Genomic DNA, 26,370 nt, shown 5'->3' with positions numbered 1-26,370 from the left:
TCAGGGCAAGCAGCAGAGGAGCCTTACCAATGGCACTGTTCTGACTGCTTCGGCTCACCTCCGGTTTTCCCTCCAGACTTTAGTGCAGGGAGTTGTAATGGAAAGGCTCACCTCAGCATGGAGACTGAATGGAATACTTGTCTGGATAAGGAGGCTGTAACAGGACGACAGGGTTGGGAAGGAGTGGTCTTGAATACTGTATTAAGAGCACTCAGCTGAGCAGGGCAATGAGACAGTGGCACCCACAATGCAGAAAGGACACAGGAAAAGTCTGGCATCACAAAGTTTGAGGTCGTTTTCAGTCCCTCCCCCATCCCCCACTTCCCTTCTCCTGTGCTCATGCCTCTTTGCTCTTTCTCTTTCATGACTTACTCTTTTTCTCACTTGCACGTGTGTCATGATTTGTTGTTGCTATTGCACACTTCTTAAGCTTTTTCTTGCTTGTGCTTTTTCTGTTTTTTTGTCCTTTCTTGCTCATGCTTTGTTTCTTGGATTTTTGTCTTTTCCTTTTTAATTTCATCCCATGGTTGTGCTCGTCCTTTGCTTTTTCCTTTGCACTTGTTCTACCTTCCTCTTCTCTACTGCCTTTTACTACAGGTACAGACTTCATTCTGGAAAACTTTCTCAGATTTATGCCAGGTCAGTTATTAATCATTCATAGGCCTCAGGTAATGATCAAAACCAGTAGCAAACAATTGTCACAGCTTTGATAGAAGAACAAGTGCAAGCAAAATCTGGCATTTCCCCAGCTGGAAACAATGACTGCAAGAATTCAGCAGAAACTTGAAGGAAAGAAATGAGTATCATTGTCCAAATACAGTACTGATATAATACTGTATCCAGAGAGATGCTGGGATACAGTGTTTGCTTCAAGTTATCCAGGCACCCACTGCACTTGCAGAATGAATATGTGCAAAACAGGAAACCTGCCCCTCTCCAAGTGTTGCTTATCTTCATATTCCCTGGGGAGGCAGTTCCTAGAGCTACTAGGACAAGCAAGGAATTCATTATTATAAATATAAGCTCACAGGGTGGAAGACAACCCATTATTTTATAAAGCTGGCTGCCAGCAGGGCCAGCAGCATTCACTGGTGGAAGGGAGGCTCTAGGGGTGGAATCTGGTGACTTCTGACGCTGCACACACAAAAACAAAGCTTGTGGCTGATAGATTTGTTTTTATTATTATAGAACAGATGAACTAAAATAAGCCAACAATATAATTTTATGCCAACAGCCATCTTTCTAGCACAGGCGGTGACTGACCCAGTATACCCTTCTCCCCCGTCCCCGGGCCTCTGTTCAAGGGAAAGCGAATGGTGGTGACTCTTGCACATGGTTCTGGACTGCAATGATCCTACTCCTGTTACCTGTGCAGGTGTGCCTGGGAAAAGAAGAGGCAGGGGAGCAGAGAAAAGAGTATATATGCTGTAGGAGCAATAAGCAGAAAGGCTTGTGGATCCTCTTGCACGTTCACACCTTGTGACCGAGTAGATGGGACAACTGGAGAATCATGCCCACCTTCAACATGTAGCAAGCCCCTAGTTGCTACTCTAGTCAAGCCAGGAGTTTATTCCCATTCCAAGCTAACAAAGGGCAAGATGCATTCAGTGGGGGAGCTTTTGGCAGGGTAAGGGGCAGTCTATGTAAAACCAAACCAAAAAACCACCCCCACCCCCCAAAAAAACCCTGCATTTTAAGCCACTTCAAAGTAAAAGTTACTTCTTATAATATAATAGATACTTTTTAAATGGCAGGACCACCATCCTAGAAAGACCAAAGGGCTTGCACTCAAGACCAAAGAAAGAAAAACAAAAAACCAACCAACCAACCAAAAGGAAAAAAAAATAAATGAACCAAAAAAACCAAGAGTGGCCCCACTCTTAAGCTTGGCTCTTCTCTAAAAACAGCACTCGTCATCCATCTGAATAGGTAAAAGGAGGAGTGGACAGAAAATAAAATAAAATTGGTGCAACTTCTCGCCGGCTGGCGCATTAACCCAAAGCTCCGTACAGCCCCGTACGACTGCGCGTCCTGCGTGGCAGCATCGCTGCGGTCAGCTTTCAGCGCTGGATATGCCCGTATGTATATCTGAACATATACATACACATACACACAATAGATTATACTGTTTATAATGTTAGTTTGGGGCTGCCAGGAGGGCTCATCTCTCTTTCACGTGGTTCTGTGCTCCTGCGCTGTTGCTGCTCCCGTTGCCGCTCCCGTTACTGCTGCTCCCGCTGCTGCTGCAGAGGACCTCCGTGAGGTCATCCATGATGGTGGTCTCTTTAGGGTCCACGAGGTTGAACTCCCTGATGAATAGGATAAAGTGTGTGTAGAGTGTGTTTAAATGTCCGTGCAGCTCCAGTGCCAAAGTCTCCTTAAAGTGTGAGGAGTAGATATGGGCCAGCACATGGAACAGGTACTTGCAGATCTTCTTCACTAGGGACTCAAATGAGTTTGGGAATTCTTTGCCTGAAAGGAAGATGGAGAAACACCATGATAGCACCAGCTGCTCACTGTCAGCCCCACAGCAGCATCTGGGTGGGCTCAGCTGTAAGTACGAGCAACCAGCCCACCCTATAGAGCAAACAACCTGAGGGGCCTGTGTCATGTAATCCTCTCGTTAAAGGGATTTGGGGGACAAGTTGGAGCAGGTATTAAGCACTTCCATTTCAAGTTAGATTTTAAACCTTAAGGTTTCAAAAATCAGGAAGCAAGTGTCATTATTCCTCAAAGCCACTACATTTTTTGTTACTGGTTGTAAAAACAAGAGGTTAATCTCTGTCCTTATCTAGCTTGTCCAGGAGTGGGTTTTCCCCCGGCACACCAATTCAGAAATCCTAAAATGGAAGCCTTGGTGGCATGGGGCAGTTTTTACATAACTTGATATAACATATTCCCTCATTTCCTTGTTGAAATTCTATCAAATGGGAAAGAAACTGCCTCCTTCCAGATCAAGCTGCTTGTAAGCAAAGGCTGCTAGCTTAATGTTTTCTATACTGTAATGTCCTATATTGTCATGTCCTAGTTTCCCAATTACCTGTTGAAGTGATTCACAAAGCCAGCTACTTTTAGTCCTGATTAAGCCCACCTACAATAGCTTCAAGTTTCTATTTTATTCCCCTTAACCAAAGGCATTGCATGTAGCAATCTTGTTAGGACACAAATTTGAGTTAAAATTACTTTGCTATTGCTTTTCAGCTCTTAAAAATCACATTCTTATTTAATCTCTGTAAGGGAAAGGACACCGCAAACACTCTGCAAGACAATGCTTCAGAGCCTTGGGCAAAGAAAGCAAGCCACATTCCTGGCAATCCAATTTACTACCTGCATTTCTTAATGCACTGAGGCTCTAATGGAAATAGTAAAACCACCCAAAGGTTGAAGTTTGCTATCAGTGGGCTGTACTGAACACACACATGCTGACTGTTCTCAGAATTTTATCCTCTATGAACCCAGGCTAGATCATCTCAAAATGCTTGAAGAAAAAGGGGCACTGATGACAAAATACAGGCCAAGACTATATGAGACTTTCACCCCAGTTCATACACTGAGAGCGTAAGCCTTTTTTACTGCAAGAATGAACCAAACTTAAACTCTTCCTTTAAAAAAACCAAACAAAAAAAAAACTACAAAAGGAACACACAAAGAAAGAAAACTACAAAAAAAACCCCGAATAAAATCCACCAAACAAAAGTGAGAAAGCTGTCTGGTATTCCTACACATGCTGCATGCCAACTTTCACTCGACTGATGGCATCCCCAAGGAGCCCCAGGAAGCAGCCATACCATATTTCGTTGGAAAGACGTCCTCATCTGTCACTAGTTTCTGCACTGAACTCATGACGAAGTCAACGTACTGAGGAGCAGTGCACTTGATCTTCTTTCCCCGCTCATCATACCAGTAGTACTGTCTGTGGAGAGAAGGGACAGTGTCACCACCCCACACTCTGCCTCCTCAGCTACTCCTCCAGGAGGTTGTGTAAATATAAAACAACAGCTGCAACATAAGAGATTCATTTCTTTCTGCATCAAAACTTGTTTTGGGCGATTTTGTCTCTCCCTATCAGTCTAGGCCAGAGTGCAGGTGGCAGTACCAAGCACAGAAAGCCTTGCTGACAAAGGCTCCAAGGGAAGGAGTCTGTAGAACTGTACAGGAAAGTATTACAGAACTATATTTAAAGGGCAACAATCCTGCACAGTGATGAACTGATGAACTTCTGATGCTCAACATCAGAGAGCATAAATTGCTTTGTAGTGCAATACTGTGAAACAGTCAGACGGTGGCTCCAAAACACCGCCTTTTCCAGCCTGCGGTTCTCAAGTACTGGCAGTGATTTTACGCGTTCTAAAGCCTGTTCCAAAACACAACCTTCTGCACATCCATACCAGCACGTGTTTGAACTCTGCTCCTTATGTTACAGACTCCCCCAGGCACCTGAATTTACATGTGATTCTGCCACCAGTGACTATTCCTGTTGGATCTTAAGGAACAGGAGATACTGGCCCTTCACAAGCAACCATAATTCAATCAGTTAGCCATAATAATTTTGATTAACTGCAGCCATCCCTCAGCTGACAGAGAATCTGAAGGCTACAAAACAACTGTGACATCCTTTTTTAAAAAAATCATGGTTAATTAAAGCATAGCTAACTGCTACCAAGAGCAGCCACCCATTGGATGAGGCACACAGTGAGAAGTGTTTTACAGATAAGGGATTCAGGAAAACACTTTTTAATTTTTTTTTTCCTCTGTCACATTAGACATGCCTGAAGTTCCAGTTTATGAACTTTCTTCAAAACATCCAAGCTCAAGGCACAGTCCTATATCATTATAGGGCTGATAAGAAATCCATAGTATTGGTCTTCCCAAATGACACTGTTCATGCCCCAAGCCACATGAAAATGAGGAAGCTCCAGAAATAAGTAGAGTAGTTCAAGTCAGGAGAGGAAAGGCAACTATGAACTACTTCTGCAAACATTAAGCTTTTAGAGTTTTTCTTTCAGCTCCTTTTCACTATGTGTAGTACTTGGTCACTCTGTTGTTTACTAGAGAGACAAGGACTGACTGCAAAATTGCACAAAAAGGTGAGTGGGTGAAAACAGCAGGAGTCAAAAGTTCTTTTTAGAGCTGTCAGGCATCAAACCCAGCACCTTGGGCCCTTAGGCATAGACTGTGCTCTTCACCACTGCTCACTTCCTTTGTACAATCCACCTCTAAGGAATTACACAATGTAGTCCACCAACACACAACTTTGTCTATTACTGTAGTGAGAGACAGTCCCAGGCAATTCAGCCTTATTTTGGGTCTTAAGACAATGCTTGTCACCAAAACCAGAAGCAGGCTGGACTGCTCTACCCCAGCAGTTCTCTCAGGCTGCAGAAATCTTCAACTGCAAGACAGAAAGCACAGTTTACAGTTGCCCTTAGGTGCAAAAAGGAGTGTTGATAATTGGATTTTTATCAGAAGGAACAATTTGGCAACTGTACAAGTTCACTTATATTCTCATGTAAGTGAATAAATCTGCTCTAGCATCCCAATGCATATCCTTTTTGCCTTTCCTTGAAAATCAAGAAAATGAATTATGCAAAACTGGAATTAAAAAGAAGAATCATTCACAGTAAGGGGATAAATCCAATGACTGTCCTGTTGATTAGAGTCATGTGTTTTCCTCATGTTTCAGGTGCCTTTGAACAGATTTCGCAGCCCTTAGGGGAAGAGAGGAGCCCCTGACTTGCCATGAACATCTCGCACCTGGTACGCGGCTTCCACCCACGCTGGCATTATCTCCATGAACAAGATAGGAGCAGTCTGGGGCCATGGAAGGGCTCACTTGGGCACAGAAGCCTAATTACATTCCACCACTGGCACTGTGACAGCACAGTCCCATATTAGGGAATGGATGGGAAGCAGAAAGGACAAGAGGATAAGACTTAAAGGCACTTTTCAAAAAGCTGCAGATTTAAATTTCCCCAGTATGGAGAAATATGAGGTACCTGCAGCTCCGTTCTAAATCCCAGGGAGAAATGACTATGGGTTTAACAGAGAAGAGCCTGCAATGCAAATAATGAAGTATAATGTGAAATCACAAACAAAATCACAATACTGCATCTTAATATATGAATGTATTTTATCTGTTTCTCTCTAAAACATTCTGGGCTGATGTTGATGACACAGAAGCCAAGGCAGAACAGAAGTTACACCAATACACGAGCTTCTGGAAGGAGGGAAAAGCATATACTGTGGAGATTATTTTGCCTGGAAAGGAAGTAGAGACAGTCCTGCTAGAAATACCAAAAACCAGGCAATATGAAGAAAGCAGGATAGAAAGCCAGAGGCAGGAATAGTGCTTGTCAGCAGCTGAAACAGCTTGGAAGGTTTCATAGGGGGTAAACAATATTTGGATGGCAGAGAAGAGAAAGAAGACATCATGTAAAACCATACAACTGGGGGAACTTAAATGTAAGAAAATGTAAAACTTACAAGTTTGATTTAAGCACTCTAGGAGGAAATACCCTCCCTGTACACAGAGACACTATGGGCAAGGTAAACATGAGAAAGGAGACTAAGATTAGAAAAATAAGAGTGATAAGCGTTACCAATTAAGGGATTTCACTGGACCAAAACAACATCTTGAAAGATGGGCTTCCTGAAAGTTTGCATCCATCTTTGATTTCTGCCTCAGGAGTTTTGTAAACTCATCCTCTTATGTACAGCACTTACACAGGCTCTTATTTAGTACACTCACTGCAGCGCTTTGAGGAGTTTTACCCAAGTGTCAGCTAGGAAAGTTTACAGGCTCAAAGTGCTTTAAAGCTGGTTTGTGTAATAACAAGCTATAAAGCATACTAAATTTTAATAGTAAATACTGTGTTAAAATATAGTACCTGCTTTACAACAAGTGATAAACATATTAATGAGCAAAATTAAGTAATTCCCAAATTTATATTCATGTCACTCTCATTAAAGTTTGAGGATAACTGGCCATGATGGTATTTCTCTTGGCATTATCCCACCTTGCCAGCAAATGCTTCCATCTGTTCTATGCTGAGACTAAGTTTTGGTCAGATGTCTCCTAGTGACCATAAGCAGAAAAACTCCTCCTTGCTGAGTGCAGATGGCTGTGCTATCTCACATATCTGACAGAGGGCTGAAAGCTGCATCTGTCTGCAGTTTGTCAGTTGGCTGCAGCTTCTCTCAGATGTTAAAACCTTACCTCAAATATTTCACTGCAACCAGTGCTTATTGTGCCAGCAAATACTTTAAATTTAGGACTGGGTACTTGCAGTGCAATCTGAATGTCAAGGAAGTTGACAAGCAACCAGTTCTCAATAGTTACTTGAACATCTCGACCATAAATAAAAAAAAGCCTTTCTTAGGCATGACCAGAATGGTGTGATCCAAAACGTATCATCAGGAACTGAGCAGGGAAAATATAAAAGTGGAACAGAACGCAGACTTTCACATGGAACTACCCAAGGAATCGCCATGGGAAGAAAATAGCGAACTGCACCTCAATTCCAAGGTACTGTAATTCTGTGGCAATCTTACACAGCCAGATGCTATTTTGTTCCAAAGGCCAGGAACAAACAGATCATGGCCACAGAAGGCTAAGCCAGGAGTGTCCATCAGGTTCATCAGCAACTGACACTAGTGTTTAGGTGTCTCTCTTTATACACTGGAGACAGGTCCAAGGCACAATGGTGCTTTTCCAACACAAAAAGCACATCTTTAGCTTACCAGAGCTAGGAAAGGCAGAACAAAAAGATAAGGATTTGGAGAATGCAATTATGAAGGGGGCCCTCAAAGCTGAACTGTGCTGAGGTGTGCAGGCAGCTGATGTCACCTCAGTGGCTTTTTGATAGACCCACACGCTTGCTAGAAGCAGCCTCCAGTTTGCAAATGTGCATCAGCCACCTGCCCCCAAGTACAGCAAGGTACTGAAATTGTTACGGTTTAGCTAAACACAAACTGTTTCAAGTGCTTCACCAAAGTGTAGACATACTTCCTGTTATTCCCAAATAGCACCATTTTTCAGTTTTCCAAAACAAAGGATAGGAACATTCTGCTATCAGTCGTTACCACTAAAAATACAGGCTACAGCTGGAATTGCCTACAGGCACTTCCTCTCTTTATTCTGCAGCACAAGGCGCTTACAGAGAACTCTCATTTAAGGCTCACTAGAGCAGAATGGAGCAACACTAATGCAGGCTTCCTATCACCACCTCCTTTTAGCCACTATTTCCCACCAGGCAAGTGGATAAACAATTACACTCAGTGCTTGGGACAGCCAGCGCCACATCAGGAATTTAAACATGAGCAAGCTTGGGAACAAGAATCAACAAAATACTCATCTTACTGCTCACCATTTCTTATTTAGAGATGTGCTGTCTCCTTTTGATAAAATCTGGGTCCAGCAGAGATTTATTACTTTCTTTTCCAGCTGGGTTTCAAAGCCTCTAGCATAGCTTTAACTCTCTTCTGACAGTTACCATTCCAACTTTTACATGCAAAAAATACCCTCCATACACTTTGCATGCTTCTGAGTGCTCTCAAAGAAAGCCCCTGATATTAATTTCAAGCGTACAAGATAGCCCAGTGCATTAAGCAAGGCTTTCCTTCTAAGAACTATGTAATGCCTGTAAGATACAATACAGAGCTATGGTTCTGTTGCATACATTCCCTGGGATGTTTGTTTGATGTACTAGGACATTAACTGCCCAGTCGTCTCTTTTAAAATCCATCTCAAGTAAATTAATCCCCGGAAATGCAAGAGGAGAGAAGAAAAGAACTATCAACACATGTTGGAGGGAAAAAACCAAAAACACAATAGGCTTATTCATATTTGACTGGATCTCATATTCCATCATGTTGAACTGTGCTCATCAACAGCAGAAGTTTATGGTAACTTTTTCTTATATTCACACTGTACAGTAGCACTACAGAGCTTTCTTTCAGAACTGACAGCTAGTCAGTGTTAAAGTCTACTACGTTCTAGAGGCGGAAAAGTGCCAAACCAAAACGTTTTCCTTACTCTTGCAAAGCTGCCGCCACTTGTGTCCTCTGTGCCCAAGGTCTCGGGCAGAGAGCCTGTGGCTCACATCAGGCTAGAGGTTATCTACCAGCAGCCTGGTGCTGTGTCAGTATTCCAGCTCTCAGAAGCACTCTCTGAGGTTTTCACAACTCTCTTCTCCTGCCCTGCCTTCTCTGGAACCCCAGCGCTGTAACCACTATGGACAGTCCTGCCCTGCCCTTGCTGAAGAGCACACTCTGTGTAGGTACCTCCATGAGCAGCTGCACTGCAGGCTCAGGGCTGAGCTCTGCATGGCAGGGGCACAGTAAAGGACATGGGGACCTGTGGCCCAGACAGGTGACACTCAGAGACACAGCATGACCTGACAACCCCACAGCCTCCCTCAGGCCTTCTCAGCTGTGAGAGTATAAAAGCCCAGGGTTTCCTTTGTTTGGGGTCCCTCTGTGAAGGCACCAGATCGGGCTGTTATGAAGTTACTTAGTTACTGTACCAAGTTAATTTTAAGGATCTGAAAGTCTGAGACTCTGCTATGGAAAACCTGGGTCAAGCCAGTAAGGAAAGCTGGGCTGAGCGTGGGGTGTGTAGCTGTGAAGGGACCTTGGTCCCACCTCAAGACTGCCAGAGTGGCTCCTGGATGGTCAGACAGGGATGTTTCCTTAACACCCACCTTTCCCTCTCCCCCAGGCACACACATGGTCATTTGCCTCTCCGATCTGACCTTATAAAACCAGCTCAGAGCACTCAAAGATTCTCATCCTTCTAGTCCTCCACAAAACCAGATTTCCACCACACTTCACCGCTGAAGGGAGAGAAGAGGATGCACAGCTGACACGTTCTCAACAAGTAGAGACCTGCTGTAAAACACTTGCCCAATGCCATCCAATACCAGTATCCTCCCCAGGCAACTCTGAAGACATGGAAACCTTGCATATGTAATAAATGAAAATACTGACTTACGTATTGCACACTGCCATGGTCTGACATGACTCTCCTGTACAGAATTCTGAGATTGTACTATACTGTAAGTTGATGTGATGGAAGAAAGTTGTTGCTGAAAAATAAACAAAGGAAAGAAATTCAGAAGTAAAATACTTTCAAACACTGGTTATCCTCCAGACGATTACTTAAATAGAACAAGTGAAGCAACTTCAGTCTTGAGCTTGCATACAAATTTAAACATGATTAAGCTAAATGAGCCTAATGATGAACTGCAAAACAAAGAGGTATACAGAATGAAAGCTCTTGTTTTGATTTAAGATGAAAGCACCATGATGCATTAGCTCTTATTACTCACAAAGCAGCAAGACTGGAAAGTGTCTCCGTCATCAGCCTCACCTTTACAGTAGAATGCTATAAGCTGAAGGCAAACAATTTGCTACGTTCTTTTGAAGTCAGACTTAAAATGTACAGTGGCTAGAAAGAGGCACTATTAGTTTTCACGACACATCTCCTTCTAAAAACAACCAGCAGGAAACCTACTACACTTCTACTTTTTAAAAATCTCCTGAGATAATTTAACTTCTTAATACCTCTCATGGGGCACCTCACTTTCTCTTAATGAGTCTCTAAAAAACTTTCCTGGTGTGCAGTTTAAAGTAGTTTCTTGCTACTACCACACAGTATTAGAAACATAAACAAGAGTGGGCCATAGCTGCAGAGAAACAAACAAGAGTATGGGCCATAGCTGCAGGTGAGGACTGGCAGGAGAAGTCCAGGGAAGTAGAGTAAATCAGGGCTGAAGTGCACAGGTACAGCATTCACTCACAGTAGCTGGTCACATCTCTGATTTTCAGCTTGTCTACTGTTTAAATCCAGTGTAATTACACCAAAATTTGGAAGGAGTGGGGAAGAAAAAAATCTAGCCAAAAGACTTCTCAACTTCTTTGGGCATAAGTTGCTTTACATGCAAGCCTTTAGAAACAACATTTTTACAATGCTTCTGGAAGGTCAGTAGCTTGAGTCAGAAACATGCAGAACCAGCCAGTTTAGCAAGCAGTCAATGGGAATCTTGATGGTTCTCCAAAGAGCATCAAAAACTGCAATGCCCTCAGTGCCACAGGGAGGGAGCTGGAAGGAGGAAACGCATCAAGGCTTTCACGCTGCTGAGCACAGCTGGGCTGTGCGTGAGACAGCTTAATTACCACTCAAGGTACAATGACATGCATTACACAGTAAGCATAAATAGTCACTGAGTGTTTCTCTAAGCACTGAAAACAGCAAAAGAGTGAATGAATGGCCCCTTGAGCATGGACAGCAAACTCAGAGCTGTATGAACACAATACTCACTGTTGCTGGCAAGCCACTCGTTGAGGTCTATTTCCCGTGGTAACATCACTAGTTCCTTAAATTCGAAGTCAGTAATTCTGGATTTTGTGTATTCTGGCTCTAGGTAAAGTTTCTTCTCTTCCGGTGCTGGCTTTTTACCATTTGGCTTTCCCTTGGACTTCCTGGAAAAGATTCAAAAAGAGAGAAGTGGGGTTACCTCTACTGTTGAACAGCTACAGAAACCTGAAAGCAGCTGGGTCACCCAAACTCCTGTATTTGCCTTTACACTGCTCCTTCTGCATTCCCTCCCCTTAGCTTCATTTTGCTGCTCCAACTCCACTGCCCTTTGGCCAGATGAGATTGCAAACTCCTGGGAACACATTGGTCTCTCCTCAGGCCTGTGAACAGCAGTGACTGTGCCTGAAGGAGCCACTCTAATGTGAGGACCAACAACCTGCTGCGCCACACAGTTCCTGATCATCTGAGAAACAGCAAATTTGGCTGCTGAAAGAACAGAGCTGGAAAATCTGGTGCTGCTCATTCAAAGCTACAGCATTCCTTGCTCTCCAGCCCTATTAGAAGCCTTCTTAAGGGAACATCTGTGACTGATAACCACAAAAACACCTATTTCTCAATTCCAGGGATACCTGGGACAGAAAGATCTGAGCTCGTGTTTTTCTGAAAACCCTTGGAAATCCAATGCATTGTGAAATAACCTTCCATTTGGATTTATAAAAGCACAGAAACCACATTCCATAAAACACACTTATCTTCATGGCATATTGTGACTTTTCATCTCCCTTTTGTAAAGTGTTTGCTGAAATCACTAGAGCTTTCCTCTCACTCGTTTTTAACTAGACTCTCAACCCAATCCAGGATCAGGGATTCAGTAGGACTTCAGAGGAAGGACAGTCAGTCAAGCACTTTGGTCTTTTAGGCTATGTGGTCAAACATCCATGTGTTCCTACAGTTTAAAAATCTACCTAAGCAGAGATGGAAGATCTATTTAATGGTGAGTGACAATCATAGGGCAACACTTGCTGTCCATTATCATGTGAATTTTTTTAACGTCAGGCTGTCTTGGTTAAAGTGATTTTTAGGGACCTGTAAAGCCAAGACAAGCCCACCTTTGCAGATGACTGCATTAAGTTTGCTGTCAAAACTCATTGAGATCTCATCCAAAGGAAACAGACCTCACATTTTGGCTCTTAACGCACTTAAATAATCTTCCAGCTGTGTTCCTGTCTGAGATACATGCAGGCTTGATTTTTACCGTGAGGATGTGATACACATCTTTCCTGGAATGGTATTTGAAGTGTCACTGCTCTTCTTAAAGAAAATATGGTTACTCATTTTTCTCTCTTCATGGGCTCTTTACTGATCTGTTTATTAAACACATCTTCAGGAAGATTCATCATCCACATAATCCCTACCAGAGCAGGGAGAGACAGATGCGCCTTCCGCAAGAAAGCGGCACTCTAACTTGGGACACCAGCACTGCCAGTGTTCACTGTCTTAAACCTGTGCTGATTCTTTTCACACTTCTCTCTAACAAGTAAATTAAGACTAGAGGGACTTCAGAAAAGCCATCATAAAGGAAAATCAAGGAAAACTTGGTGATAGCAGCACAATATACACTTACAGCCTCAAGATGCATTTACGCAGATGTGCAGAAAACGCTGCAGGTGTCTGGCAGGGAACAATGGTCACAGCTTCTCTTCTATGTTAATGAAAAAGGTGGGCTTCATGGTTTAAGGGAGGATGCCTGTGACATCTTTTTAAAGATTACAACACAGAACATCTTTCTGAAGAATACAAATACAGGATGAAAATAAACTAAAGCCAGTATTCCTGAGGATAAGTTCGGCACAAGAGCTGTACTCCTACGCATTTCCTGCCATGTCCTTTTTCCACAGCAGCGCATTCCAATACAAATGGAGCCTGCAAGATCTGTCCCTTAAGTTTATTTAGTGAAGTGAATGGGACTGATTCTCGTAACTGCTCCATAAAGGGATGTTTTAGGACATGAGAATTCAGCTGTTCCTTAGTGCAAGGCTCTTAATACAGAGGGGTTGCTTGCTTAGATTAAGTTCCTAGCTGTCAGACTATTCCTGTCTTCAAACCCTTGCATTTGCTACATTTAGTGGTTTCTGGGTTTGGTTTGGTTGGGGGGGGGGGGGAGGGGGCCAAGATTCTAGCATTCAAGGATAAGTTGATTTTTTTAAGGAAAATTATAGTTCTAGTAACAGTCATGCAAAAAATACCTTCAGCTTCAGAGACTGGTTTGACAAACCGCATTAACCACATTCAGGGGAAAAAGTTATCAGTGAAAAGTAGTCTGGATAGAGTTTCTGTCTTTGCTATAGTTCGGGATAATTAACCCAAGGGCCCCAGGTTAGGGCTGTGCCACATCAGCTAAGAGCAGTCTGCTGTAAGGAGGAGGAGGGAAGAGCTAGACAAGGAGGTCAAAGACAGTCTGTCAGAGTCAGGCTATGGAGAGACCACAGAAGGAAGTAAGACACATGAGGCTGAGGCAAGCCTTCCATCACATGGGAATGGGTGGGGAGTACCTCATCCTCTCTTCAGCATCTCTTCCCCATTTCAAGAGAATAAACGAAGATTCAACACTAAATATATTTCACAAGTTTGCTCCTGCAAACAACGCTACACTGTCCTTCTGCAAAATCCAAAGCCCCTCATTTTCACAGAGATGTCAATTCTGTGTTAGATCAGTACATGCAGTCACTTTGAGTCTTTTAAATAGATTGTGTCTTTCCACAACTGCCTTGTGCTGGAAGTGGAGCACTTCAAACAAAAGCTTCCTGAAGAATCCAATTTCTGCTTGTTTCCAGAGCTTTGGCTCTGTTTTAAAAGAACCTGACTCTTGGGTATCATCACAGAACCTGCAAAATGCCCAGAATCACTGCTCTCAAAGGATTTATTCACAGCACTGAAACCTGAATGTCAAACTGCCATGTGCAGCATGAACATCTTGTTAACCTTTTGCAGCTCCTGAGAGCTACAGCAAGACCACAAATTGTTTACACCAGCACATTTTCATGACCTGCATGCAGTGCAGCTGGGACACAACATGGCCCCAATTCTGTAAGTACAAACTAAAAAAAAAAAAATCCAGCCTTAAAAATGTCATTTGAACTGGACCATGTATCCACCCCAATTAGGCAGAATTTAGGTTCTACTGACTTACTCAAATTAATTGAGTCATGCTCAGTCTAGGCTGTAAAACTGTATGTTTAGTTTGGGAACTATCAATACCCACCCATAGTAAAACATTTTCTTTTCAAACTTACAAAGCTGGAGCATACAGCAGTATAAAAAAACCCCCCTGTTTTAGAAACACAATTACATATGATAAAGAGTCAAAAAAGAATACTTCCATATTCCAGATAAACCAAAGCTCATTCATTCACAATCACCAGAATTACCAAATAGTGCAAGGTTTAGGAGTGAGCTTCCTTCCCTCTGCTCGCCCCTACCTCCCAGTTCACTGTTGTTTCAAAGACTTGTAAGAACACACCAGCTGGACTCAAGTCCAAAGGCACAAAATGAAGCATCCATTATTTTCTTTTTGTGAGCTCTTCTCATTCAAGATGCCTTCCTTAATTTTTCATTTTATGTTTAAAATACACAAATACAAAAAATGTCAAGAACAGTAGAGTTTCACTGTTCTATTCAGGAAACACCAAAATTCATCACCTGTAGATGACTGTTTATTGGAAAACATAACTGTCATCCAAGACCACAAAAAGAGCACTACTTTTCAAAATGCAGCTATAGGCACCTCAAGTCCTGATTCATGTTTACATGTGTCTTTCTTCAAAAATGAGAGAATTCTGCTTAGATTTGTCTTAACGTGTCCACACCACGTCAACTGTATCACCCAAGCAGCTGCAGAAGTAGCTCTTACGCAGCAGGTTGGTGGTCTGACCACAGCTTAGACCAAATCCTGTCTATCGGTGCTTAACTGCTAATTAAGGAAAGAAACATCTTTAAGGAATCCAAGGAGACAGCACTCCAGTTTTTACTGACAGGCAAACCAGAGTACAAACTAATTCCTCAGACAATTCCCAGGCTAGGTCTGTCTTTGGTTTTAGGCACTCGATTGAACATGATGCCACAGGCCAAGTCACACCCACAAATAAATTTCAGAGAGGAAAAGGTGATGGCAAATGGCAGAAGGGAGATCACTCGCCTGAAGACTTAGAAGAAGGTTCAGCAAACTGGCTCCAGGCCAAGACTCTACATTCACTAATGCTTCTAGCAGGGCTGCCAGACCTGTCAGCCTTGTGTCCAGCTAGAAAACACATCAGCGGCAAGTTTGCCTGGATTTCACTGCAGAAAGAAAGGTGTAAGACACTCCACCAAGTGACAGCCCACTGATGTTTTTTCTCTAGTCTAACTGCTTTGTTAAGATCGAGTAAAATTGCCAATTTCCCAGCTTGCTTTCTTATCCTACATCAGTTAATAAAGATCCTCCTCTAATCTTTCTCTCTCATTTCCTTCTTGATCAGATGCTCAGTAGTTTTGTGGTTTAAAAACCCTGCACTTCAGAGTCTCTTCAAAGCACCATCAAGGTTTAGTTTTAACACCATTTTGAGGAAGTGTTATTCCCATTTCACAGCAGAAACTGGCTGTAAGGTTCAAAGTTGATTCACGGTACAAATGCTAAATATGTGCTTCAGTGTAAACCAACACAGTTTGTTTGGAAAGAAGCACACATGAAGCAATCTGATTTAGCTGAAGAAGGACCAGAGACCCAGTGTCCACTCAGTGGATATGCTTCATAACCTGATGTAGTTCACATCACTTTGGAATCGTACCAGGCATCCATGGTTCTGGTCACGAACATCTATTTATTACCAGGTTGATTGCACAGAGGGAATACTACCAATTTATTAAATGCTAAACTTCCCTAAACTGACCATGCTATTTTAGATGATCTCCATCAGTTCAGGATTCCTTTTTTCCCAAAAGAAACCAGCCCAGCTGTAATAATTTCTCGCTGTCTCCAGCAAGCTGCACAGTTTCTTACACTGCATCTGAAATTGAAATCTCTTCAAAGACAATTGATGATACTTTGATCCCCCCCTCCCATCCTCCTCACCAAACTAGCTGTCCTTGGGATGAATGGCTGTTTACATTTTCTTTATGAAAGTACATGTTATCAGTGGGTTTTCTCTTTTTAGTGTGGCATATTAAAATGGAAATAAGAGTAATTTTAGAAAGTTAAAAAATTTATTTTAAAACTCTGTAGTGGTGATGACCAGAGCTGCAGGCTAAACTCCCATCACCCTGTGCCCTCTGGATCATGCAGCAGTTTCAGGTTCCAGCCAAGTCTCAAACACACCAATTTCCATTGGAAAATTGACAGAACAGGTCTGACAGGCCTCACATGGTAAATCTGTCTCTGTTAGCAAACTTCAAAACTCACAAGCCATCTCAAGTCTGTGAGGATGAAAATCACCATGGATCACAAACCTTATAGGACAAAGACATGTATTTTGTGATTAATATGGTGTGGTTTTGTGGGCTTTTTTTAGCAACTGACCCTATTCCTTACGTAAGGTTAACTGCTATAATCCTAGCAATCTGCACAAATTCAGAAGAGAGCAAGTCTTGACTGTTGCCAATCCAGCTGTGACATATTCCATTAGCGCTGGTGAGAGTACAGCCCCCAGTCCACAGCAATGCATGCAAAAAATGGCACAAAAAGAACGGGTTTAAGGAAGATCAAAACAAAGATGCCCACAGAAGGAGTACCAAATGATATTAAAAACATCACTCAAGGGTTTGGGGGTTATTTTCAAGTAACCTGGCTTACACTTTACAATTTGTATAGTTCATAATCTGGAAAAGTTTGGGGTTTAAATGGTGCACTCCCAACTGAACTTTTACAGGGATTACTGTCTGCAACAGCAACACCAAGTATACCTCTACGCACTGAACTAGTACCAAACTATCTGGGCCTTCAATTTTTTTATCCTGTAATTTTTTCTTTCTTTTTGAAGGGCTGTGTTTTAAAACACACTCCACTATATGAAGTGTTATAAAGTGAAGTATTTCTACCAAAAACCTGCTTTCTTGGCACTCTAAGAATGGGGGTTAGCTTCTTAAAAGACAAAATTAGAGAGGCAGTAATCCAACATTGTAGCACTGTCCTTCAGACGAAACTTTATGAACACTGTTTTTATTTTTCCAGTGAATAAGGGTTTAGAATTCAAAATTAAAGGTGTACTGGATGTTTGCATTTTACCTTCTCTCCTCTTCTCTTCTTTGGGCAGGGAGTCAAAGGGAATACGAGTGAAACAGAAGAGGGAGTAAAACACATTAAGGCAAAAAAATTCCAATATTCAAGGTCTCTCCCTTAATGTACTCCCTTGGCAGAAAGGAAAACCACAGTGATTTCAGCCGTGCACAGAAGTCTACAGCTTTGTAAGGTAAACCAGGTCAGCTGCTCACAGATATACTCTTTACCTTTATGGGCTTTTTATGTGGCCCTTTACTGGAAAGAAATTATCAGTTAATTTCTGGTTACAAATGTTCTGCGTAAGCATGGGAGTCCTGAATCCATTCATAGCAGGAAGGAAACAGTTTTATGAGCTAAAATTTATGAGCCCAAGTGACAAGAACAATGAAGAAGCAGGTTACACCAGTTCTTATGGGTCAGGAACAACTATTGAAGGCTCTCCAGTTTCCTACCCAGCAGCCCACTGCCTTTGCTCCTCAGTTAAGAGCAAGAACTGGAAGCTTAGAAAGGCTATGGAGCTTAAAATCCCTTCTTGGTAATTCAGTGTCTTTGTTTACTTGTACAGCATGCAAGAAAAGGGGAATAACAGCTTCCTTCAAACATCAGTCAAGCTGCCCTTCCTTTGAGACTAATGCCAAAGATGATGTTTGCATTTCCCCTCTTTCTTTAAAACAGCATAAGATTAGCACCTCTGGAAGTTCTTCTGCAATCCCATGTCCTGTTTTAACCCAGATCACTGTTAAGTCTTCAGCTGGAAATGCCACGTGACAGCACACCCAGAACACAAATCCTAGACGTACACATCCATGTTCAGGATTGGGAAAGAGAAGAACATCAGCATGGGAAAGGAAGCTGTGCAAGGTATTGGAAAGCAAGTCCAAATCCCAGTGCAGCATTCAGTACAATTGTTCACAGCTGGCTGTGGACAGTGCTTTTCTCCAGGGCTGCGCAAGGGAAGGAGACAAAGCTTTTTAAGGCAGTCTCCATTCCGATCTCCTCTTGCCCCAGGTCTCTGACAGACCTCTCTGACCTCAGCTTCATTCTTCCCCTCTCCTGCCCTGTGTTAGCTCCAGGGCTTGGTTGCTGCACAGGTCTAAGGGGGCTGAGCAGCATAAAGCGTCTTTGGCAGCATTTCTGGCCCTGCTTCTTCATTTTTGTTCTGTTTTTAAAAGTTACTAATAGTTTATTTAAGAGGAGGAGGAAAGAAGAATGTACCCTACATGCCAGGGAAACTTTTTCTTTGGGATTCTCATAGTGGCTCCTTGCCTTAAAAGGGAATCTTTGCTTGGCCTCCGGATGCTCTGCTGTAAACAGTCGGTGCCAAGGCATGGCAGGCATGCTAAGGATGACAAGTGCCATAACATTATTTCATAATGCTGCTTCTCAACAGAAAGCCCAAAACATTCTGTAGGGCCAGACTGAGTTCCAGCTGATGCTGCTGGCAAAGTAAGGAGAACATGGGGCACCTGCACCATGCCATGTCTGGTGCATCAGGCCATTCTGTTCCTTTTTGTAGAACTCCCCACCCACCTACTGGTGAAGGGGCTGGAGCGCAAGTCTTACAAGGAACAGTTGACTGAGCTGGGGTTGTCTGGCCAAGAGAAAAGGAACCTCAGGCTACCTTATCACTCTCTACAACTACCTGTAAGGAGGCTGTAGCAAGAAAAGGTCTCTTTTCCCAGGTAACAATGGATAGGACAAAAGGAAACGGCCTCAAGGTATAGACTGGTATTAGGAAAAAGGTATTAGGAAAAATTTCTTCACCAAAAGAGTTATCAGACACTGGAGCAGGCTGCCCAGGGAACTGGTAGAGCCGCCATCCCTGGAAGGATTTATGATATGTGCATGTGGTTTATTGGCAGACTCAGTGACCTCAAGGGTCTTTTCCAACCTAAACAGCTATGATTCTTCCTACCTCTCTGATCCATCACCTCCCAGCACAAGCTCAGTGTTTGCCCACAGTGGTGTGTCAGAGCATGCTGAGACTCCCAGGAGTTTGTCTGCTGGCGCCCAGGGTCCCCCATCTTGTCTCCAATGCAGCTCTGGGAAGAAGGGCTGCAGAGGCAAGGCCAGGCACGCCACAGCTCAGTTAATGCTACAAAAATGCACAGAGCGCATTCTTGTGGTAAAACACGCTGCGCTGGAGTTCCCTTTCTTCCCTGGGCCTACCTGCCAGAACTCCTCCTGCAGACTGAACAGAGGTGTCCAGCTTCCTGACTGCACAGTCCTTGCCCTCTCCAGGTTCCTCTCCAGATAACACACTTGGGACACCACGGAAGCCATGTCCAATGGGATACAATCCTTATTTCGAGGAGCCAGTGACATAATTTAGAAGAAACTATTCACTAGAAGAAACAAAATTACCCCAGCCATACCAGTTGTTCTTCATTTTGAAATGTTCTCTTTTACTTTGGTGCCAAAAAGCCCTCACATAAACCAACCAGGAGGTGCCAGTACGAAGGCTCAGCAAGATTCTTTTCTTAAGCAACTTACTACAACCCAGACTTCTGGCATTTTGTGGAATAGGAAATCAAAAGGACAACTCTTTCCTATTTTCAGCATCTCTATATGGAGCCAGATAAGGTCTGTGGTAACAGAGATTCAGTAGGTCACAGACTAAGTGTTGTAACAATTAATTTACCCAATGCTTCGAACAAACCACACACCAGAGTACTGAGTCAGAGGTGCCCAAGTCCTGAGCCTGGGACTGACATGGAATGGGGGCTTTTGTTTGGTTTTGTTAGTTTTTTTAAGTCTCCTGTTGGCAACCTGTCTGAAATGAAGCCAAAACTGAGCAAAAAGAGGACAAATCTCAAATCCCTGCTTGAGAAGGTGTCTCATAATATACTCTCCTGTGCTTGCAATTCCTCCTCCCCTCGAAGATCCTGGTGTGGGGACAGAAGAGGCCACCCTATGCTATACTCTTTAGGACATCTCTGCCCAGCCATTCAGCAGCTGAAAACACAGGCTGGAGCTCTGATCTGGGCTTTGTCTTGTTAAGACACAGCTCATTTCAGTCCCCAGGAAAACACTCCAAACCCACCAGGCCCATACACAATACCAAGATAAGGATGCTCCTGTATCCTTGCCTCCCTTAGAGGAAAAATGCCATTAGTATTCAAGCAACACAAATGCTTCCTCATCATCCTTCACCGCTAAATACACTCCCATTCTGCAGCTACACAGTAGGCCCAGGATTCATTTCACCAGATATCTGCACATGTAAATGTTTACATCTCAGCTAGTTCTCCAAGGGCCTCTGGAAACCGGCAGAGATAACAGTTCTCTAAAACAAAAAAACATTGCACTCCAAGGCAGAGATCTACAGCACACCTTACGCTTCTTTAAATAACACACACAGAGGAAGGAGAAAATTGGCTCTCAGCTGAGAGCAGACAACGGCAGAGACAGCAAGCCTGGTTGTTACATGTGCTGCAGTGGAAAGGTCACCCACGGAGCCTTGAGAACAAGTGATCTGCACCAAGATTTGAAAGCAAGTTTTGAGGCGGCTTTTAACACCTTTTTCACTCTGGGGAAGACAAATATAGATCTGTCAGGTTTGTTATTATATTCAGAGCAGCATTTTTTCAGCAGACAGTTTGAAATTCAGGAGGCCAGAAATACTGCTTGCTGAGAACAAGGAAGAACAATGTAATTGACAAAAAAGAAGTTTTATCTCTTTTTTAGATTTTTAAACTCTGCAAATTGAAAGAAAAATTTAATGTACTGTAGTAAAAGCACAAAAAATTTCAATTAACATATCTATTCCCCATGTCTTTTCTGACATGTCTATTAGTTTAATCAGTAATTTATTATCCTCTAATCTCCTATTGGAACACAGAGTTATTTTGACTTTTACGTCATTATTAAATTCAGGTTTTGGCAGCAACTGCTCCTCCTGGCTACTCTGATGCAGCCCTGTTATCTCTAGATGAGCACATCCAGTACCCTGTGGTGCACCTTTGCGGGGAGGGAGTTCACCACCAGAGCACATAAATCACTGAAGGCACTGTTATGTCCCAACCCTGATGAAGTTTGTAGAGCTGGAAGACTGCAAAGATACCTTTTTATTTCTAAACCAAGCAAATTTGATTTGGAAACCCCACAGCCTTGTAAATGTGGGATTTCACAACATAGCTTGCACAGAGTTGCTTTTCAGGATGGAACTGTGCTTTAATTGCTGGAAATTATTTCACCATGGCAACCTGGCCTCAGCAATCAGACTTCTCTCTATATAACCCAAGATATACAAATGCAGACAGCTCGCTCTGTTCAGAGAGTACCAGGGCGCAGACAAGTTTCTCTTTGTAAAAAAATGGATTAGTTTCCTCACTGCCTTCTTGCCTTGCAAGCTCTCTTTGTATGACAACAACCAAAAATGATCTGACAATACAGGCTAGTTTTAAGTACCACTGTAGCCTAAAGAAAACCTGCAACAGCAAAATCATGTTAGATATGCAAGTCAAGCTCACCCACATACTGTATTTTGGAAGATGGGTGCATATAGTGTCTCATGTACTTATAATCTGAAATTACAACTGTTTAGGCACAAAAAGTGTCCTGCATCAGAAGGATAAGTTAGGTATTCCTCTTGGGAAGAGACTGAAAATAAGTTCATCACCTGCCTTCCTGCTACAGTTCCACGTTGGAAAACAACACCTATATGTAATCACACATTAAGAAGGATTTCATGTGATTTTTATGTGAAGCCGAAGCCTTCACATAAACTTTGTCTGCTTTCCATCAGAAAAAATGTGGTTTAATGGGATAGAAATGTGCTAGGGCACACCACAACTGAGAGTGCACACGGAAACACAGGTAAGAACAGAGCTACTTCAAACATCTCAGCTTGCTTCGCAGGAGCTTCAGTACACAATACATACTCAGATACATAGCATAGGGGAAAAAAAATTTAACTTGTATTCACTATTCATAAGCAATTTTGCAGGCCTGCACCTGTCACCTCACTTTTAAAGCATGTGTACTAGCACACACATGTGCATCTTGTGGCATTGAGACACACAGCTGGGGGAAATTCCATCACCTACCAGTCATTAGTTATTGAGCAGGCTGGGCAAAGAAATACCAATGTGAGGAAAGCAACCCCACCCGAAATTTTCATCCTCTGGATCAAGCTCCACAAACTCATCTCTTACACTTTAAATTAACCACAGCATTTTAATTAGGAAAATATCTAGAAAATATCATACGGCAAGGTCATTTCTCAATGGCAGAGATCAAAAATTATTTTCCCCCCCTTTTGTTAATATTTTGGCTTTAATTTAAACCACAGTCAGTTCAGGGAAGCCCCATCTCCCCTGGTATGCCTTAGACCAGATCCTGTGAGGGCCTTTCAGTTTTAGTGTGAACTATCTTGTTAAAAACTGAAGTCCATAGTTAGAAGGCATAAATTGTGTGTCTCCTCACAGGGTAAGAAAGTCAGTGGTAGAAGGAATCAAAGCATTATCTTAATTACGTAACTTTCATTAACAAATGATATGTACAAAACTTTCACTAGTGTAACCATGCAGTTAATTTTTAAAGATTTTTGACAGAATGATGCAATGCTCTGTTCAGTTTTGTCAACCACAGCACACAGCTGTTTCAGAATTTCTTAGAAAACAGCACATTGAAGCTTTTCTATACAATAGAGGAAGGGAAAAAAATCTATTTAAAATACAAACTCTATGGATTCATAGGCCAAAGTAAAGAACATATGAATGACTGATCAAAAAAATAGTAGGACGGGTAATGGTTTAATTACTGGTACAGTTAGAGCACTGCTAATTAGCTAGTGAGACAGCAGTGATTCCCAACCCTAATTAATTACTTTTCCAGATATACCACAGGAGACTGAAAAGCAAGTAAAAACACCTTTACAGATACACTGATCCACTAGCAACCAGGAAAAAACCCATAGATATACTCAAACTTGTAATGTTACCTCCAAGGGCCTGCTAAAATACAAATTCAGTCTTTTAATTAAAGGCTGAAAGCACAACCAAGGAACTGGTTAAGGAAAACCAGTAATTTTCAGAAACAAATACTAAAATTAGATGAACAGTTGTGTGCTGAAGTTGTTTCACTCCCTTGGCTGCACGTGCAAATGACAAAAGGATCTTTAACTGTTCACGTGGACTTGCAACTGATCAGTTCATGGAAGCTGAGACCAACACTTCAGACATTGCTCAAAACACAATGTGAGGCCACATTTCCACCCCAGCTTTTGCAAACCAGCGTCACACCTCAAAGCAAGGCATGGTTATGTGTGGATTTAAGAATGTACTGGTTTGAATCACATACCTAGACATGAAAAAACCTTTCTATGCTGCAAAACGACAGAAAAACTACTATTTCAGTTGAGACAGAATAGAATTTCCCCTCTGTCCCGCACAGAATGTGGTCTCAAGACCACCAGCTTTATCTTTTCCCTGCATAGGTTTGCTCTGAAGAAATACATCGGTCCCATCAAACTGGGGACTCTGTAAAAGAAGGAATCAGCAAAGCCTCTTTATCACAATTTCCCTTTTCCCTGTTGTGCTAAATGTATCCTGCTGACAGTCAGCACTTTCCCTGTAAGGCTTTGGTGTTCTGAGCCTAGGATGTGTGGACACATTGGACTGAAGAGCAGATCTGGGTGTCTGGAGTGTGAGTGGAGCCACCAAGGTGCACCTCACGTCATCCCACCTCTGTGTGAAGTTACATAAACCACCAATGAAGAAACCCAAGCCTTCTTTCTTCAGTAACTCCATGTACTTTGGATGGTGTGCCAGGACTACTTTTTCCAGATAGCAAGCTAAGAATTTTAATATTTTCACTATCTGCCCTTCTGAGGACAGCTGCACTCACTGCTGATTTTTCCTTTTTTAAAAATAAAAGGAATCACACAGACATCCACAATGTTCCTTTCACCTGGGGAGCATCTGCTGCCACCAGTTCCTGCTGTCTGAGCAAAATCATTTCTAAACTTATTTCCGTATCAGGCAGAAAAGAACTTGCAAAATTAAGAGAGCAGCATTTTCTGACAAGCTCAAGCAACCCGGCTTCAGTGCTAATGGGCTCCAGTCACTCAAAAGAAGTGGGGTTTTTCTTCAGAAAGTTGGAAGAAAGGGTCAATCCATACATCCAATCCCCTCCCCTTTCCAGAGACTAGGTGCTGGCAGCTCTTAAAAGAAATGCAACATCTCTTCTCTGACAGCAATTCGCTGAAATTTAAGATTCTGTTGAATCACACAGCACCAGGGATTAAGAAAAAGAATTAAAAAATCCCCCTCAACAAAAGAATACTTTAACAAACTCAATTTTGGTGCAGTCACAGAGAGATGTATGATAGAGGAACAGATATATTTTGTCTTAGCAATCTTAAGAGACAGGACAACTGATAGGAGATCACATTCCTAACACCACACCTCTTCAAAAAACCCCAAAAATGGCAAGAGAAAAGCTCTTCTACAGAGGATTTATTTTTCTCCTAAAAACCTACCTGGTAAAGGTCTTGGAGCGCCCAGACATTTGAGATCCCAGAGAAGAGCAGACAGAAATTGTGTAAAATAGATAATTTTCCCATAGAGAGCAGCACCAGAAACATGGGCTATTGAAACATAGGAAACAGAGACAAACCAGGAACTGTAGTCAACTCCCAGAAGGATGCATGTTGCACACTCATACTTTGCTCATATATAAACTGAAATAATCTTCCAGACTGAAACAAGAAGCTAAAATCTGGAACAAATCCTATAATGAAACAGATGCATACCAAGAAAACAAGATAAAAGAAGGGTGAATAATTTCACAAGTCTGAGATTACAGTCAAACCTATTCTTTGTAAAGTGTCCAGGAGGCATCTTCAGTAAAAAAAAGCAGCATATTTTTGCCTCTAAACAAGAGGAAAATGCTATTAAACCTTGGCCAGGAGCCCTTTCTGTACGAGCTCTGGAGACACCTTAGAGGGTTGTTTCAACACAGAGAAGAATTTTAGCAGTGCCCTCCCTCTGGCTATCGCTTCCCAGAATGTGGAACACGCAACCAAAATACAACTTAATGCTGTAAATACCTCTGAAGAAAGACACCAAGATCTTCATTAAGTTAATGCACTGTACATGGTTCACCAATGTTCACAAATGCCCCAGGGTCATGACACTCCTGCAGTGAACACAAGTGAGCAGGCAGATGACTATCCCAAAGAAAGAGAGGAGTGCCTGGTGTGCTGGACCCACCAGTGAGACACAGAATCTTTCCAGAGCACTGCTCCAAGTTCTGAGCTCCAACAAGAGCCCCAGTTATGACATGGCCTTACCGGAGGTTTCTGACAGCTTGCAGCGGGGCCGAACATCAAGCAGAGCACTACAAATTTTCTATCTACAGCCAGAAGAGACTTTGCTACCTGTGTATGCTGGGAACACCCAGCACACGCAGGGAGAGCTGCCTCTCCAGCGGGCACATCCCAGCCAGATGAGTCCACCAGGCTGGCAATGCCACCCAGGCGTGCTTCCTGCAAGCCTCTGTCCCGACGACAGGACACTCACATCAAAGAGCAATCTCCACAAGCACATCTGTGCTCCCATACACACAGAAGAGCCACCGGAGTCCCTCCTGCCTGGTCACCCCTTATCAAAGCACAGGATGTTACTGCCCCATAGTGTCACCAGTTCTGAGCAGCTGAGAGTCCCAAAAGGCCATCATTGAATGAGGAATCAGCTCCTGTTACAGAAATATTCAGCAGGACACAGCATGACAACTACTGATGTCAGTTTCCCTGAACCATAAACATTTTGAACTATTTCTGTACAATGGAAAGTTGTGG

At 42.7% G+C, this 26,370-nt stretch overlaps 1 protein-coding gene across 4 annotated transcripts in view; it reads right to left on the bottom strand.

Annotated features, from left to right (window-relative positions):
• Nucleotides 1-1,155: 1,155 nt before the first annotated feature.
• The window catches only part of MOB2 (MOB kinase activator 2), a 110,134-nt gene continuing 84,919 nt past the window's right edge, over nucleotides 1,156-26,370 (bottom strand). For all 4 annotated transcript variants that reach the window (XM_082283895.1, XM_082283893.1, XM_082283894.1 and 1 more), the window contains exons 2-5: nucleotides 11,321-11,481; nucleotides 9,992-10,085; nucleotides 3,789-3,913; nucleotides 1,156-2,472 (exon numbers count right to left, since the gene is read on the bottom strand). In XM_082283895.1, the coding sequence (XP_082140021.1) occupies nucleotides 2,162-2,472; nucleotides 3,789-3,913; nucleotides 9,992-10,085; nucleotides 11,321-11,481 (691 nt within the window). In that variant the 3' untranslated portion in view covers nucleotides 1,156-2,161. The remainder of the gene's footprint in view (nucleotides 2,473-3,788; nucleotides 3,914-9,991; nucleotides 10,086-11,320; nucleotides 11,482-26,370) is intronic.

Source organism: Coloeus monedula (assembly GCF_965178545.1).
Source record: "Coloeus monedula genome assembly, chromosome: 6".
Lineage (NCBI taxonomy): Eukaryota > Metazoa > Chordata > Aves > Passeriformes > Corvidae > Coloeus > Coloeus monedula.
This window is presented reverse-complemented; position numbering and strand designations above follow the sequence as displayed.